Below are 18,608 nucleotides of genomic sequence, written 5' to 3' on the forward strand. Positions count from 1 at the left end.
GGCCAGAGCAGCGAGGTTGGCCCCTACACTGGAGCGAAGAGACCACACACACACACACACACACTTCTTCCACAGTATGTACAGTACACACAATCGCAGGCCTCTACACACACACACACACACACACACACACACACACACACACACACACACACACACACACACACACACACACACACACACACACACACACACACACACACACACACACACACACACACACACACACACACACACACACGTGTGGTGTTGAGGCGGTGCAGGGGGTTATGGCGATAAATTGCACTGTCCTGTCACTTCTATTTGGGGCGGATTGGGGCTGGTGTGCAGGGTGCCGCTGGAGGTAATTTGCTGCCGTATTTCAGATGGGCTGGAAATGGGTTTAGAGCGAGAGTTCATGCCTCCCATTACAGAGAAGAGAGAGGGTTACCCCGAATGCACGCAGCGCACAAAACAACTGACACGGACGCTTAACACGTTGCAGCCGGCGGGGAGCTGCTGCACTGCTGTGAATAAGAAAGAAACGAAGAAAAAATATATCAGCCATCAGCTGCGTTCACCTACTCGGCCTACCTGACTGCGCGCCATAACTCAGACGCACAGACACTCAGTTTCACTGATACAAGATCAGTGGCTGCCCTACACAGGGCAACTGCAGCCAGGGGAGCTGTAATGGAGGCTAATGCCGGAGCGCTGACTGCCACCCAGGGAGGCTTAAACAAGGACCGGGAGGAACTGGGGAGCCACAATGGAGGTTAATGGGGATATGACATGAACAGTTAACACAGACGGCAGTTAACCCTGACACGGGGCTGCAGTCAGGGGGGTGACCAGTAGGACGGGGCGTCGAGTACCGGTTCCAAATTAGATTTGATTGTGCTTATTGCTTCCTAAACATATACACATTGGTGCTCTCTCTGCACTGGACGACGCTGAGCAAAGTGATATATTTTGTTTTGTTGAGGCACTATGTGGAGATTAGTAAGAACAAGCAAATGAGTCTGAGTAAGGTGGTGCGCCATGGACAGCAGGTGAATGCCAACACCTACTTGCTGTCTCTCTTTCACTCAACCATACACTATAAAACGCACACATTAGCCACTGAGCTTTTCCTTAAAGCAGCTACGCTACTCTTAAAAAGGCACAAGTCATCATTCTCAACCCAGTTGTGCGCTTTCCTCGACGACGCAATGAATGCTCTGTCGCGCTTCAACTTGTATGTTGCTTTATTTTTTATATATGAAGTGAACAAATCTGCCTGTCCCTCTTGTCTGCTCTCCCCTCTTAGTATCTGCTCTGTGAGTGGAGACACGGAAAGAGCAGACACAGTAAGCAATGTCTGGAAAATGTTATTTGAAGAAATTAGTTTTTTGAACACTGGCGACTGGCTGAGTTTATTTAGTGGCCCGATGTATGCTGGACCCTGTGTCATTTTGGAAGGTTTCAGTGTTAAAGTACAGTAAATGACAAAAGACTATTATTAAATCCTATCATTTAATGACATCAACCAAATTAAACTGAATGAAAATTATTTATCAGTTCCATAAACTGTATAGCGTGAAATGTGAATCAGAACTGTGTAAAAGTTTTTCAAAATAATCTTTTTTTTTTCTTCTTCTGTGAAATAAGCATGTGCCATCTTTTGACCCAACCACTAGAAGAATTCACATCGAGAGTTGTTAATTTTGTGCACAAATGAAGTTCCAAGACTTCTGTGCACAGCCATGTGAATGAGTTTCACCCTCGGGCTGAAACGGCATTAGTGAAAACCGCCTCTTTAGGAGCAGATTACCTTTGCAGTAAAATAATCTGCCTGTAATGAGAGAGGGGGAGAGAAAGGAAGAACAGAGGGAAAGAGAGGAAGAAACGTGCAATCAAACCATCAGAGAAGTAATAACATCATTTAAAACATATATCAGGTGTTTCTTTTCACTCCGTCTCCAGACTGTCCTTGCAACGTTCCCAGTGATGCCCTTGACCTCCAGAAAGATATCTGTTATCAGAGATACTCCAGGCCCATCTGATGCACAAATCCCCCCAGCTGGACAACCATGGGGGAGGCCTTTAAGTGTTGAACACATACTGTAGATTACTGCCTTCCTTTCTGCTACAAGGCCTGAGCGACACCTCCATACCGTCATCCTACAAACTGTTTACAGCTGTGCTAATCAATGTTTTCTATATTAACAATGGATAAAAGACAACAGAAAATGTGTTAGTGACGAGCCAATGCGGAATTATCAACAGTTTTTAGACTCTTTTAGCTTTTTCTTTTGGTTTAAGGTACATTAACTGTATGCTTCAGTCTCAGTCCGATTGTTTGTTTTTGCACACAAAATCAGCAAAAAAAGAAGCTTGATCATGGTCCGTTTATGATCAGTTAATCAAAAAGACTTTTGGTTTCTTATACAGTAATTTGGTCTATTAAATGGCAAAAAAAACAACCAAAGTTACGTCTTCAAATGTCTTGTTTTGTCCGTTACAAAAAGGTGAAATGCGCAAAGATATTCAAATTAGAATGAAACATGAAAGAGAGGAGAAGATAACCACATTAGAGAAGCTGGAACGAGAGAATGTTTGGCATTTTTGCTTCACGACAAATCAATTTGAATTTCTGTCAATCGAGTTAATTCTGCCCTGAAGTGCAATCTCTGTACTTTACCTCCATTTAGTTGTGTTGTAAAACATAAAGACAATGACTGGAGGTCGCAGTGAAAGAACATTAACTCACCAAAAAGAAAAAAGGTAAAATATGTTGAGAAAAGGAAGAAATGAAGGAGGGGGCAAAGGCATGCAGAAACTCCCCTGTGAATAGTCTGCATGCGTATGCACGTACCAGTGTTTGTGTGTGTGCGTGCGTGCGTGCGTGCGTGCGTGCGTGCATGTGTACAGGCAGGTGTGTGTACGTGCACTGCTCTGACCATGCGATGCACTGATAAAGGAGATCGCGATTCAGCACTACGGGCGCCGTTGATGAATGATCCGACTTTTGTTTTAGTGACAGGGAAGAATTTGGAGGGTCGCGCGACTGCTCCGAATAATGCTGCCCTTGTCTATTTGTCTGCAACCCAAGCATTAGTAAGCTCATATTGGGGAAACAGTTACCCTTGAAACGGAGCACAGCAAAAACAGTCATCTGGCTAATTCCAACAGCGAGGACTGCTGCTCTTCTTCAGGCACTTAACGGAAAAACCAAAGCAGTGTCATTACACATCACGCTCCTATCAAATCCAACTTAAAGAGAGACCACTGTAATGAACAGAATCCTCTTTTATGGAGGAAAATATCATTAAGAAGCAACGCAGAGAGTATTCGTGGGGAGTACACAGTGTGAACAGCAGCAGAGGAGGATCACAACACACGACTGTAGGTGACTGGTAGATGACTAATGTGATAAGTAATGAGCAAATGAATGAATTGGGGAAATAAAAAGGGGATGAATGGGGGAGTGAATGCAGGAAAAGCAGAAGAGAAGTGAAGAAGAGGGAGCGCTGCTTCACTTTATTGCCCAGTCTCTTACATCCTGTGCTGATCGATGCTGAAGCACTAAAGGAGATGAGCACGTTGAGAGTGTGTGTGTGTGTGTGTGTGTGTGTGTGTGTGTGTGTGTGTGTGTGTGTGTGTGTGTGTGTGTGTTCAGATGTATACACTTAAAAGTAGTATACTTATTTGGGGTTGGTTGAGGGTCCTGCTTCGTTGGGGGCTATAGCGTTTATGCCAGAAGTAAGTTAGAAAAAGATGGACGCCAAGAAATGAGGATACGAATGAGATGAATTCAAAACGTGCAACCAGTCATTTGTAGGATTCCATTATATCTTATTAAACAAAAACAAAGATCAACAACAAAGCAAAAGCATGGATAAAGGAAATTAAAGAAGGGACGGCGGAGAGGAAAATAGGGAGGATGTGAGAGCGATGAAGGGGGTGGTGGTGGTGTTGGGCTGTAATTTATCCTTCAGTGTGCATGCTTTACGGCTTTCTTAATTCAACTCCTGCTACTATTAATGGAGTTAATGTTGAGATTATATCTATTTTCTGGTGGCGTGGGTTGAAATACTGCTGCCGATTCCCTCGGCCCTTCAAACTGCCGCCCGGCACTAAATCACCGGCCACGCTCGTTATGGCTGAAAACAGGTAAGCGAGCAGAGGCATGCTGGGTCGGGAAAGCTCTCTCCCTGTGGGCCGGTGGAGCAGTAAACATCTGGGACGAGCTGGTTGAGAGGGTGAGGGTGGTGTGAAAATGTACCACTGGTTTTATTTTCCTCTTCAATGTTTGATCGATATGATCTCCGTCTTTAAATCCTTCCTTTTTAAATGATCTTGTGGTGCATTTTCTTGTGTGCAGCAGTTTGAATTGTCTCTGTGCTCCAAAAAGGTGCGACACAAATCAGACAGATACTGATATCAGTCAACAGACAGGCGTGAATATCAAGTACTGATGTGTAGTACAAAAGTTATACATCCTCTGAAGTAACAGTTCTTTGTGTTAGACTTCAATTTATATATTATTGTAAATGTAATGTTGCAATATATTCTTATTTAAATCATAAAAATGCCCCTCCTCACCCGACAGAGCTGTGCAACATATCAATATTATATGATAATAATGATATTGTCGTCTATTTTGGACATCGTATTATTGCATAAGTTTTGTCTCTCCTGGTTTAAAAAGCTGCATTACAGTAAACTGAACTGAACTTAACAGACTGCTCTAGCTGTTCTATTATTTTACCTTTACTGTCTTTGTCATTGTAGCCACAATACTGATGATTATCTCTCAAAAATGTCATTGGGTTTATATTTTGCGAAAGCACCAATAATCAAAAATACAATATTGTTGCAGTATCGATATTGAGGCATTTGGTAAGAAATATCTTAACATTTTATTTTCTCCATATCGTCCAGCCCTTGAAATCATCTTAAAAGAACAGTTTGATATATATTTTACTCAATGATATTACCTTATAACCAAAAATGATCCAATGTTTTTCCGAAGCCCTACTGCTGGCCCAGCATGCAAGGCTGGGTCTGTGTTTTTTTTTCCTTCTTTTTAAATACAAGGCCCTGAGTGAGGGGCTCAGCGATGAGCAGGCGCAGAGATAAGAGCTGAGAACATATGAGGACAGGGACCAGTGGGTGTGATAGGCCAAAGATGAAGAGCAGCACTCAGTAGTTAAGAGCAGAGAATATGAGCTCATGCTCCACTCAATGGCTTCAAACTGATAAAAGTGGAGGGTCTTTGGAGTTAAACAGATAGATAAGCAGGAGAAAGGAGTGCATTGGAGGGTGTGTGTGTGTGTGTGTGTGTGTGTGTGTGTGTGTGTGTGTGTGTGTGTGTGTGTGTGTGTGTGTGTGTGGGTGTGAGGGTGGTAATCCACTATCCCTGGGGACCCAACCTGTCCCCCCTCCCTCCCTATCTCTTTCCTCACTTCTACACACTTGGTGATATTTCACAAGATGTCACAGGGCTCAAATTGAAAATCCCTTGATGAATCAATATTTACTGCAGCAGCTAAATGAATAGTAATAAGTCACCGCAGGCTGAGTCCAGCCACGATCCAGGCCCCTCTGTCTCACCAAAATCTGGATTACACAAATGAGCCAACACACACACACACACGCAAAATTCAAATAAAGCTTTTAGAATAAAGAGCTAGCGTTACATACCGAAACTGAAGACAACTTCAAGAGTAGGCTACCCTTATTAAAGACATACATTTGAACTCAACAGAGCGGATTCATCTGTTTATGCTCAGGTTTTGTGATATCTGCCTCTGAGATGTTTGTGTGGCATTGTGTTTGTTGGGTTCACAACAGGGTTGGGAAACTTTGGTAATATCAGGATTAGATTTAATCTGAACGCTAACCTAGAATAGGGCATAACTAAGAACTCGTGCCACTTTCAACCATGTGTGGTTTGGTGTGTGTGTGTTTGTGTGTCTAACAGGCTAGTCATACCACACTTCACTTTCGAGGAAGAGCCTCCTGTTAATTCTCTACACATTAACAGATCATCAAAACCAACCACAACAACCTGTTCACAGCTTTCACAACAAAGTTCAAACGGTATAGAACCACTGCAAGGAAAAAAAAAACTCCACACCACTGGGTTAATAAACATCATTGTGGTGTGTCTTTCTTTTATAGTGATAAAGCAATGAATAAGGCAATAACTTAATATTTGTCACCCAATAATTACCTCCTCATAACCATTCATTTTCTCTCTCCCTCAGAGTGACCTAAACACCACAACCAGTCACATCCAAAAATATTTTATGCACAAGTAAGTCAGATAAGACTCCATATTCCTATATTTACACCTCCACCTTCACTGTAGCTGAAATTATTTGACAATTTATGGATTCTTGATCACAAATATATATATATTTTACAATTTATCTCTTGAGTCAAAAATGTTTCTGATTCGAGCTTTTGTTAGATGAACTCATTTGGATTTTTGGCTATTTGTCAGACAAGCAAGCAATGTCACTTTGCGCTTTTGGATATTGTGATGGGCATTAACCTATATAATTAAATTTTATACATAAAACTGTAAGACTACATAAAAATAAAAAAAATTGAATTAAAAAGAATGAGAGATCAGTTGTGTTGCAGTCTTATCTCAGATACTTTTTTCACTGCGAAATAAAGAGCCATCCGTGGATTTAACCTCGGGTGAGAATGATTGAGGATTGAAACAGAGGGGATGAAAGTTAGATAAATGAAGAGAGGAGGAAGAAAAAAAAGAGGGGATGGGAGTTGTAATGGCATTAAGAACCACCCACCCTTCCTCCCTCTCTGTATCTGTCCTGGGTGAGACACTTTCCCGGCTGGTGTAAATTAATGTGTTGAGCACGCTGGTGTAAATGGTTTATTCTCTGGGTTATCTACTGTGTAAAAATGAGCGCCATAAATTCCCGACCTCTTCCACTCATGCTGCACATGACAGTGACATTAAAGACGGGGCGCTGCTCCGCCCTGAGGGATATTAGCCATTGAGACACATTAAAGCCAGATCTGCAGGAGGTGTGTGTGTGTGTGTGTGTGTATTTTTCTTTGTTAATGTGGATTACCTGGCAGACTGGATCCTCTTGGCTCTCCAGGAGAGGGCGGGGTTGTAGTGGAGGGCGTGTGCGGTGCTGGAGCCCGGGCGGGTCACCATCTTGTAGCGTGTCCTAAACACCCGCTGAGAGGCGGTGCTACGGTGGGAGGAGGAGGAGGCGGGACCTGAGGACAGAAAAAAAATAAAAAAAAAAAAAAAAAATCGGCAGATCAATAAAAAAAGGTCTGCAAAATTAAAATCTGATCACACACAGAAACAGAAGAAATTGTTCAACGTGCAGTCGGTGCGTGAACAAATACACATAACACACATCATTGTGAGTGCATTAAACTGTGCAGACACACACAAGTTTGTCTGAGGACTCTGGCAGGTGTGCTCTTTAATAAGCTTCACATATAAAAATGAGAGGGAATAACAAAGGCAGAATTTTTATGAGCCTAATAAATCATATCCTCTGTCTTTTTCCCCGCCGCCTTCATCCCTCCTGCCTGGCCTCCCTCCCTCCTCCTCACTTTAAGTCTCATTCGTTATATCATTTTACAGATCCATCAGAGAAGAGGCGCAAGAGTAGAGAGCGGAATAGGGGAAAAAAAGGGGACAAAGTGTTTTTATTTATTTATTTCTGTGGCTGTGTATCCATCATGTTGTTTGATGATGGCCTATTCTGGCTGAGCTACTCGCACAAAGAACAGAATTTGCATTGTGGGTTGCTATAAGTCCCCGTTCAGTTTAAAGAGCGAAGACTACGTGGGCCAAGAGCCTCTCTACTGAGGTGAGAAACGCAGGATTAACGGGAATAACTGTAGAGGTTTTTGTCAAACACAAATGAAGTTGAGGGAGAGCTCAATCCACGCCTTTAACACTTTTCACTTTAACCAATCAGAATATCCTCATATCTCTACAACCTTTCCTATGCGCGCTCAAAAATCATCATTTAAAGTAATTTGTAAGAAGTCTTTCGGCCCTTCTTTCTAATTAGTCTTTCCTGACTGATTTAAGTTTGGCTTCCCTGTTGATCACAACCTGTCTGACTGCTTGTGTTTTCCTTACCTGTCTGACATCTTCTTAAAATTGTCATCATGTTCCCAGATCTCAGCAATTTACTTGGGTGTGTGCATTATCATTATTACAGACAGACATAGTGGTCTAACCAACAAAAATCAGTGCTGAAATATATTAAACGTACCCCAGCTTACACAGAAAAGGATTAAAAACTTTTGGGTTAATTATTGTCGTTAGTAAAATAACTGATAATTCATTAATCGATTCACCACATGCTTGAAAAAGGTTTCAAGCTTCCACTACTACAGGCTGAAAAGCAAGATTTAATGCTACATGAATCAGTTGTTCAGCGTATTCATTTACATTATTCCACCCCCCAAAAAAAAAAAAAAAACTGTCTTGCATGTCATTATCTGCACCCCCCTCTACCAATCATTCACTGCGGTGGTCAGTGACAGCACTCTGTCTTCCTAATGAGTAGAGAAGAGACAGAGTGAAGAGAGGTGTGAAAGAGGGATAAAGAATGAGTTTATGCACCCGATGAGAAGCTCATTTGCCATCACCTCTTTCACAAGTCTTTAATTGCCAATTGCCAAGATTGTTGCCGTTTTAATTAGCATCCAATAACAAACCGTGACCACGAGGTCCGTGGTGACAAACAATAAAATGATTCGATTTCCACTTCTACACATGCCAGCTTCTCTCTCCATCCCCCCCCCAACACACAAACACACACTATTCCTCCCCCCAGGCGCTGGTTTCATTTGTCATCCGGGATGCAGCTCTGGATCAGCTGGAGAATTCATCTCAGACAAACATTTACTGTTGAACAAATCACTGCGAGCTGGGGGGCTGCGGAAGTACTGACTGAATGTTTAGGACACACACATACAAAAAAACACATACAAAAACACACACACACAGTGCCTTGCACATATAAGGTCGATGATGCACACATCAAATGTTTATATGAAGGTTCTACGTAGAGTTATATTTTATACCATATATCTAGACCATTCTGAGTCGAACATTGCACGAAACAAGAGCAAGAAACACGAGAAATCCGGCAATCAGCTGTGTTTCAAACAAACCTTGAGGTTATCTAAACCCATTTTGAAGAGAACATAATGGTGAATGGTAAAATGACTAACGACACTTATTTCAACCAAGTTTACAGGACGACATCCTGGTTCAGCTTTGACCTGTCCTACTTGTTATTGTGCAGTTACGGGCTCCTTTGTAATAAGAGATTATTACCAACTAAGGATGCTAATCAAGATTTTTTCTGACACATAACAGACACCCGTTAACAGGTCATTAACCGCTAGCGGACAAGATAAGTGCCTTGTATCAAAGGGTGCTGAGGTTGAAGTCACTAACAAGCTGCCAAACTGCGACACACACACACGTTAAATCCATCATCACCAGCTGCAGTGTATGAGCAAAACAGCCAACTGAGTTAGCAGTCACAATGTCGCGTGCATTGTCGTGGACACATGCAGCCACTTTCCCAGCAAGTCTCCGACGCATCAATTAGCTTATCTGTGAGGTTGTCTGCTGTGTCTGCAGGCCTGACATTAGCTGGTGTCCAGTCGAGAGAGAGAGCGTGTGTGTGATGGCGATTATGATTTTAGCCGTAATGTCCCAGCTGTGAGGGTGGCAGTGCTGTGCGAGTACAGTTTATTTGTCGGTGAATAAATGCTTAAACTCCTCAAGAGACTAGGTTAAGTTCCTGTCTCTTGATTGCTACATACTGATTAAAGTCAGGGGGGGGTTAGCCACAAGCGTTAACCTCGGGTGCCAGAAAATAAGGCTGGAGGTGCCAAAAACTGCAGTTTGCAAGTCCACTTGAGGCTGGTTCCAAAAGCAAGTCGGTCCCCATAGACCCCCATGTTAAAGTGCCCAACTTCACAGCTGTTAGCACTGGTCTGCCCGCAGCTTTTTTTGGCAGATTCGGATCGAGTTGGGTTTTGCAGCTTAAGTGAATCAGTGCAAGAGAAGCGCAACGGAAGAAAGGAAATCAAGCAAACGTGACTTAAGTCAAGGTGGCACAGACAGAGGACTCTCCTCCTTTTACATCTTCATACAAGCGGATCATTTTGATACACAAATATTTTCACAACGACGTGGCTTTCTGGGATTAAGCTAAATGGGGAGCGAAGTGGTGTGACAATGGAAGGCAAATGTTCAATCATAAAAACAGCTCAGAAATATAGTTATCAATACAGTGTTACTGCTTTAAACCATATCGCTAGTTTGTTAGTGGGTTTAAAGGGTGTGTGTTGGGTAATGAAAGTTAAACCTGCAAAAAAAAAAAAAAAAAAAAAAAAAGAGAGAGTATATGGGTGGAGGTTCGGTTGGGGAGTGTTTGTACAGGATTAGTTGCCTGGCCTGTAGTCACTTTTCTTCCCATAATCCATCGGTATTGCAGTCAGAGCTATTTGGGCGTCCTGGCAGATGACAAATAGGGCTTGTCAAAGGTGCTGCTACGATTCCAACCAATGTTCAACCTCATACACCCGACCCGCCTCACCCCCTCACCCCCTCCCAGCATCCCTAACCTGCACCTCAATCTGCCGCTAAACCCTCGGTCCAACATCGTGACACTCGCAATGTCCACGGCGCTGTCACACAGCTGTTCCACCTCGGCCACTGTTCAGTGACATCTATAGTGAGCTGTACTGTTGGTGTGTGTGTGTGTGTGTGTGTGTGTGTGTGTGTGTGTGTGTGTGTGTGTGTGTGTGTGTGTGTGTGTGTGTGTGTGTGTGTGTGTCAGCAGGGATGGATGGACGGTGTTGCTCTGATTGTAAACCACTGCAGGTTGTGTTGGTTGAGTGGCTCTGGGAGCAATGGGGTCTCAATCTTCCACTATAGGACCATGACCAATGAGCATGTGAACACACACACACACACACACACACACACACACACACACACACACACACACACACACAAACTCTCTCTCACACAAACACACACTAACTCTCACACTCACACACGGTCTCAATCTTCCCTTAATAGACCTCTGACAGTGGCCTGCCTTGCAATGCGGGGGGAGCGAGCCAAGTGGCGCCCTGTGCTGTGAAGACACCGTTTGCAGACGCAGGCAGCTGGCGAACAGTCCATCCATCTCAGGCCGACTCGCTGCTGTGAATCCACAGATGATCTACTAGAATCGCCACAAGCTGCACACATCGCTCCTTCTGCAAGTGGCCTGCGCTCCAGCCTCAACGCCAAATTAAAACAGATTTTAGCTTGTGGAATCTATGAACGCACATAGTTTTCCGATTAATTTGTTTAGGTTTTGTGATATCCGTTTCTGATATTTGTGCCTCCAGTACACTAGGAGTGAGTGGAATTCCGACAATAAGTAGTAGCGCCTGATAGAGCAAAAAGGGTATCAGCCACTTGTCTGATCCACAAATGTTTCTTTAAGGGCTGCTAATACGGCTGGGCAATGTATTGATAGTATATCAACATCTTGATAAGAATCTTAATATCGTCTAAGATTTTAGATATTGTAATATTGCATAAGTGTTTTATTCTGAGTTTAAAGACGCCATTACGTAATTTTCTGAATTTACTGTTCTATAATTTGCCCACTTGGTTAATATATCCACAAAAGTTTTTTGTTTTTTTTAAATCAAAAATCCCACTGTGTCAATATTTTGTGATGGCACCAATGATCAACACTACAGTATTGTTGCAATATGAATATTGAGTCATTTGGCCAAATTTTCATGATATTTGATTTTCTCTGCTACGAACCAGTCTCATTAGTTGCATTTACACTTCATCTTTCAATTTTGCAAATGTCTGGTGTTTGTATCAGGTACCAGTCACTTTCAGCTGCTAACTCTGACTTCACTGCTACAGCATCTCATTTCTTCATGTTACCTTCCATAAAAAGTCATTCCACCGAGTTGCTTTAATGTCTTACAACCTCTCCGATTGTCTCTTGCTCTCTCTTGCATTTGTCCATTCACTTACATTGTTAAAAAGGTTGAAGTAAAACCACTCAATATCATTTTGATGAACCAGCCCTTCAAAACAGAATGAAAGGATTTTTATTCCTCGTTTATCCTCTCTATGATATATAACAAGTCTGATCCTCTTCTAGTTAGTCCAACTTAGGAATCCCCTAAAAAACTCATGTCATATCACTAATGTTGATGCTGCTTTATCAACATAAAGCGGCAGATGTACCATCACCTAAGTGGATCTGCGATTGCTGAACTGGAGTCACATCCCTAAGATGACGGAGCCTCGTCTAAGCGCCATGGACTAGACTTTGAGTAAAGTTGTCTGCCACCTCAGAGCTTTCGTACTTCCACGCTCTTTATCTCTCTATCCTCAGCCCTCTGACTGGGGCTACTGACAGGCCACTGCACCCACCTCCCCTCCTCCATCCTCTTAGGGATCCCCCCAGTGATCTCCGCTCTATACCTGACGGCTAATTCCAGGGAACAGCGGTCTCCGTCTGCCCCCTCCCTGGGACGACCCGATGGATAATAAATCTTATTATTGACAGTGCCTGTTCGCCCTGCCATCCCATGTTCCCGTCCCCTGGGGCTCATCTTCTGACTCCCACTGCTCCAGCGCTCTGACGAAAGACAGCGGCACCACGCTAACATCAGACTTATCAGGGGGAGTTACCACAATTTAATAACCCGCTGGAAGCCAGAGTGGTTATGATAATATGATCTCTGTGTGTTTTGACACCCAGTGGTACTTTCTGACAACTAACCCAAGTTGTCAACAGAGTTTGATGCCGCTACCAAGCAACAGAGAACTGCGTACCGTGGTCTTAAAATACTGCATCAGAGTATATTGTGTACTCCTACAGTACGACTTGAAATTGAGCTGATGTGAAGGAGTTTAACATCTTGTTGTAGGAACATTTAGGAGAAGAGAAGATCATAAAATGTTTATACACTTTCCATATACCACTCAAGGCCAGATGCATGATGATAGACAAGGTCCTTGGGTAACTGCTCCAGGATATAGATCCATTTATGATTCCTGACCTGCTGTCAGAATTACATTGCTCGGAAATACCTCAGGTCCAAGTTTAGCTACTGACATTTAACCCTGCAATAGGAAATATACAACATTTCTCAACATTAATAACGACCACAGATGCAGCTGTCTGGATGTTTGTGTTGGCCATTTAGTAACAAGAAATTGCAGTAAAAAAAGCTCAAATATATGTACGAGGTTTTTTAGGAAAAACTGATTACTACAAAGTTCGGCCACCAGAGAGCACTGACAAGTTTAATGTAAAATGTCCCGCTCAGTACATATCATAAGCCCATAACAATTATTAACATGTGGCTTTTGTCTTTTGTGGGAAAAGGTCACAATCGGCATTAATTCCCTGGACAAATGACTCTGCAGTGGTCACATTTAATTATCCGCTCCAGCTCCAATCGGCAGTGATGGAAACATGACAATATAACCTATTTCTGCTAAATTTCCGGTGTGATGCTATGCCACATGCGTTAAAGTGAATGTATAATACATCAAATCCACATTGCGGCAGAAGCGTTGCGTCCTCCTTTAGGCGTTTAAGGTCCAGTACACAAATCCTCAAAGAAATATGGCATATGATCTTTACTCATTCCGGCAGACTAAAAACAGAACTGCCTTCAGAGAACTGCTGTAACTGTAAGCGTGATGACAGACAAATGACTTGACATTAATCAATTGCACTTCACTTCTGTACTGCGTCATGACCAAATTAGCACTTGCCTGAAAGTTAGACACCAGAAAATAAACAGTATTATATTCTTAAAAAAGTATTTCTGTATGATGGACCTGCTACATTTTTTAAAGAGGAGTACTCAGGGGCTCCATTAGTGTGCATGTGGATGAAGAGTTGACACGGACTGACAGGCTGATGGCTGTGTGGGGCCACACACTGACACAGGAGGCCCCTGGTGCGTGCCACCAGCTGTCAGCCAGTGTGGTGGTGATGTCACCACAGAGAGGCGTGTTCAGCAGGGAAGAGTGTGTTTTGGGAAGGAGGGGGGTGGTGCTAGCGATGATGGGTGTGTGTGTGTGTGTGTGTGTGTGTGTGTGTGTGTGTGTGTGTGTGTGTGTGTGTGTGTGTGTGTGTGTGGGGGGGGGGGGTGTGTGTGTGTGTGTGGCAGCTCCTGGCTTGTGGCCTCGTCCATCATCGCAGTGGAGCCATCAGCTGTAACATATACCAGCTGACCCAGGGAACCTCAGGCCGACCAGGGGAGAGGGAATTCTAGCTCTCAGCCACACACACGTGAATGCAACAAACACAAACGTATGCTGGTAGGTTGTTGCTATGGTATATAGTGTTCATGATTTGTTAAAATCATAATTCACAAAAAAACCTTCAATTAAAAATGCATAAAAGAGTTACAAATAGCAAGATGTTGAGAGACCAAAAAAAATAACAAGATTTTATAAAAAAAAAAAAATATTTATGAAATTATTTGAGAAGATTTAAGTGAGTGTGCAGTAGGACTAGCTATCAGTATACATTCTAAATACTTGTGCCAATATGATGTCTGTGTTTTGAAAACAGTAACTACTTCTTACACCGAGAAACGCGCAAACTTTACATTTGTTTTTGTGTATGTGCTATACAAATGAGATACAACATGTTAACTAGTGAGCTTCAGAGATGTTCAACACGTTTCTTGAGGTTAGCATGGTGTGGACCGGGATATTGGGCAATCACGGCCTGGACAACTGTGCTTGGAGGGTTTGAGTGCCCAGCCCTGCACCACCTAAAAGATTTTCTATAACAACACTGATGAGCTGGCACGGCAGCATTGCAATGATTGGCTCAGAACAGCTGTCAATCACAGCTGTTAACCCGTTTTTTAAAAAGTGGACAACAACAACAGAGCAACATTACAGAAAAAAGGAGGTCCGTTCTTGGAGCAGGTTTGGCTGCAATCAGTATGAACAACCGGATGTTCACAGACCAAGCTGACCGCGCTGATCTCAAGCATGATACATGAAAGAGGAATTAGTAGTGGTCATTTTGAACACCGCTGGCAAACTGTTTCCCCATGCTCCCAGTCTTTATGCTAAGCTAATAACCTCCTGGCTTTAGCTTCATACTTATCTCAAAAACAAGATGGGTAATTGTTCAAATGAAAACGAGTATTTCCCCAAAAATGCTTGATATTTAACAAAAGAATCATTCTCAAATAACAAAAGTTAAACATCCAGCCCTCGTAATAAGTCTTAGGCCCAACATGACCATGCTTTAACAATGATGAGATGAGCAATTTTTCTTGACTATCATGTGTAATCAGTATTGAGTTTATATCATAAAAGTATGAATCTTAACATTTTCAAAAACTATATCATCATAATAAAAAGGTGCACTAATGTTCACGTTAAGAGCACAATCCATGTCTAAGTATTTTTCCAATTGTTGAATAATATGCAAGGCCACTTGACAACATCCTTGATGAATAATTAAATGATAATAGCCCCTATGTGTGTTTTTCCAGAGTAGCCATACGCTCCTGTAGCCATAAAGAACATCAATAATGTAAATAAGACATGATGAAAACATGCATTTCCTCTGAACTCAACCTTGACCCCGACCCCAACCCTGAGAGCTGACAAAATCTGTAACGGTGGTCAGGAATCCGTCAGGTTGTGATTCGCCACGACTATTTCATGCGTGTCCCATGACATGTGTGTCACACACACACACACAGTGTCGTGTCTGGTCAAAGGGATGACTGTGGCTGTCAATCAGCCAATCCCATTAGACGCATCAAGAGGAAGAGCCCGGGGCTTTGTCCACTTCAGGACCGCCATTATTACATACGTTATATGTGCATCCGTTAGTGAGCACAGAAAGTGTACGTGTGTGTTTTTGTTGAAAGCAGGGGAGGTAAGCGTGTCTCATGAAACCTTTTCTAAGTGTGACCAGGGCACATCAAGGTTAAGTGAGTGCATCCCTTAAGGGCAACACAAGGGATGTGAACCGCTGCCCCGCGCGATACACGTCAAGACCCCCAAAGCAAGTAAGCTGGCCCAGGAGCGTTGGTGGGTGGGCAGGAGAGAGACAGACTGTGAGTGACAAAGCGAAAATAAGAAGGGAAAGAAGTGGACCAAAGAGTGGGTCTGAGGACATTTTCTTTTCTTTTTGTATTGACATGGAAGACTTTAAAATTGGAATATGTTAGTAATGCGACACAGAAATGCATTGTATTTCTTATATTGTATTTGTATTACTACATTATGCCTACACTGGTGCCAAATATAGATATTTTTTATGTAAAACATGCAAGCGCACTTTAATGGCCGTGTTGGGACGGCTTAAAAGAAACGCGTTAGCTACGCTAGCATCTATAGCATGGAGGCCGAGTGGCTGCTCCAAGCCTAGAACCTCTTCAGTCAGTCAGTGGGTTGTGAATTAAAGTGGCACTGAGCTAAGCTTGTACATTTTTTCATCTTAATTGTGTCAGACTGACACCAAAATGGCGCTGATGAATTCATAATTCCTGCTATTGCCTTTTTAGCAGTAACTTTTCTCCCTCAGGTACACAGATAAGATATAAAGCGTCACAGAATAACTTTTGTGACAGCAATGTTTTGGTTTTTTTGTCTTTTCAACGATATTACCAGTTGCTTTTAGATTTTCACTGATGTATCGACACTGCGGATATGATTACGATTCTGCAACACCCAAATTTGGTTATTATCCTTTTTTCTAAATTCTCATATGGGTATCAATATCAGCTCTAAAAGCTCTAGTGTCCACCAGCCATCAGACTTGTACTTCTCTGGACTGTGTTTGAACTTTTGTTTTGTTGAGTGTTGTTGTTGTCACAACCAGAAATAGTTTGTTTCTTGGAGGTCCTGGTTGACAACATTCTTGCACTGGAACATAGTGATATTGGGAAAGAGGAGCTGGTTGACTTTGTTTCATCGTACTGAGTGATGGTTGGAAGACACATGCAGGACCCTGCAGTACTGTATGTCAGTCATCACATGCACACAAACACTCACACACACACACACACACACACACACAAACACGCAAATGGTGCAAAATTGGCTCAGTGGTGTAGATTTAAACCAGGACTTAGGTTGCCAGCATGGTACGCATCCATCATGTTGCTGATTCTTTTGGGCCAGTGAGTGATGGACCCCAGTCAGCCGGTCGAACACCGGCCCCTCAACTTCTGTTTCAGCCACTGAGTGAGAGACAGGGAGGTGATGTACAAGCCCGCTGGGGGACACACAAGCATCATGAATGTGTCAGAGTGTTAAGATAGAAGGGGGGGAAGGAACGGGTCGAGGAGAAGGTGTGGGGAGCGGGAGTGTCGAAAAGAGAACCACACAAACAGGACAACAGCTATGAGGAGTGTTTAGGTGTTCTTTACACTTCTCTCAGGGGATAAAGGTCAGGCTCAGATTCAGCACTCCTTCAAGGTCAGGGTACAAAAATACTGCCAGAGGTCTGCAATTAAACTTTTCTTGTGTGCTTTTCCTTTCATCTAGGGCTGAAATGATTAGTCGATTAATTGATCAGTCTATCGGCAGAAAAATATTTTGATGATCAATCAATCATTAGGCAAATATTCAAAGATTTGATAGTTCCAGATACTCCAATGTGAGGATTTGCTGATTTTTCCCCATCTTACATTATAGTAAATAGTATAGTTAAGAAAAAATGTCACAGATTAATTTGGAATAAAAATGAGTAAGATGTTCCATGTGGATTTTCCATGTTGGTATTGCAAAGAAGGAAAAGGCTAGATGAGGTTCAATAGATGTGTTAAGAGCAGTTTACAACATCTAAATTGTACGCAACATTCATAAAAACCTTTGGGAAAACGTTCCTTTAAAAAGGAGTGGAGGTAGATGAAAGCCCATGGTTTTGGAATGACATGTTCAAACAGTGTATTGTCCAGGTGTCCACATACTTTTTCACAGTGTGTAGATGTAAGTCCTTGCATTTTACATGTCTGTACTGTTAACAAAAGTTTTTTTCTCTTATACTCCACATTACTCACTGAGGCGCTCTGATCAGCTCTTTTTTTATTGGTCCCTATAGCCTGTTAACAAATTGGAAAAAAATAACTTTTAAGTTTATGGCTTCTTGTATTTGGAATAATTTACCTGTACACGGTCGATCGTTGTCCTCATTTGCTTAATTTAGGAATGCTTTGTTTTCTTATCTAAAACCCAAATTGATTGTTGTCTCCTTTTAGTTCTTGTGCTTCTTTGTGTTGGTGTCCCGATGTTGTAACTGGTTAGTCTTACTTGTCTGTTTTAAGCAGTTTCATTTATATGTGTCGCTTGCTGGTTGGCAGTGGTGTGCCATTGCTGTTAATATTATTATTTATTGTCATTATTATTATTATTATCATCATAGTTATTTCTTTGCATTTGACGACAGCATTAGGATAAGAAAGTGGTCTGTAACGGTTGGCGTGTCCCATAATTTATAGCGTATAGATTTACAGAAGACCCTGTGCAATGACACTGATATTTGACCGTTGAGTCCCCATGTAATGAAGAGTGCCTGCTG

At 42.4% G+C, this 18,608-nt stretch overlaps 1 protein-coding gene across 2 annotated transcripts in view; it reads right to left on the minus strand.

Annotated features, from left to right (window-relative positions):
- Nucleotides 1-18,608, minus strand: part of zc3h3 (zinc finger CCCH-type containing 3) — a 64,711-nt gene that overhangs the window by 26,373 nt on the left and 19,730 nt on the right. For both annotated transcript variants that reach the window (XM_054603417.1, XM_054603416.1), the window contains exon 4: nucleotides 7,074-7,227. In XM_054603417.1, coding sequence (XP_054459392.1) covers nucleotides 7,074-7,227 — 154 coding nt within the window. The remainder of the gene's footprint in view (nucleotides 1-7,073; nucleotides 7,228-18,608) is intronic.

The sequence above is a fragment of the Anoplopoma fimbria genome, chromosome 8, assembly GCF_027596085.1.
Source record: "Anoplopoma fimbria isolate UVic2021 breed Golden Eagle Sablefish chromosome 8, Afim_UVic_2022, whole genome shotgun sequence".
NCBI classification, from domain to species: Eukaryota; Metazoa; Chordata; class Actinopteri; order Perciformes; family Anoplopomatidae; genus Anoplopoma; species Anoplopoma fimbria.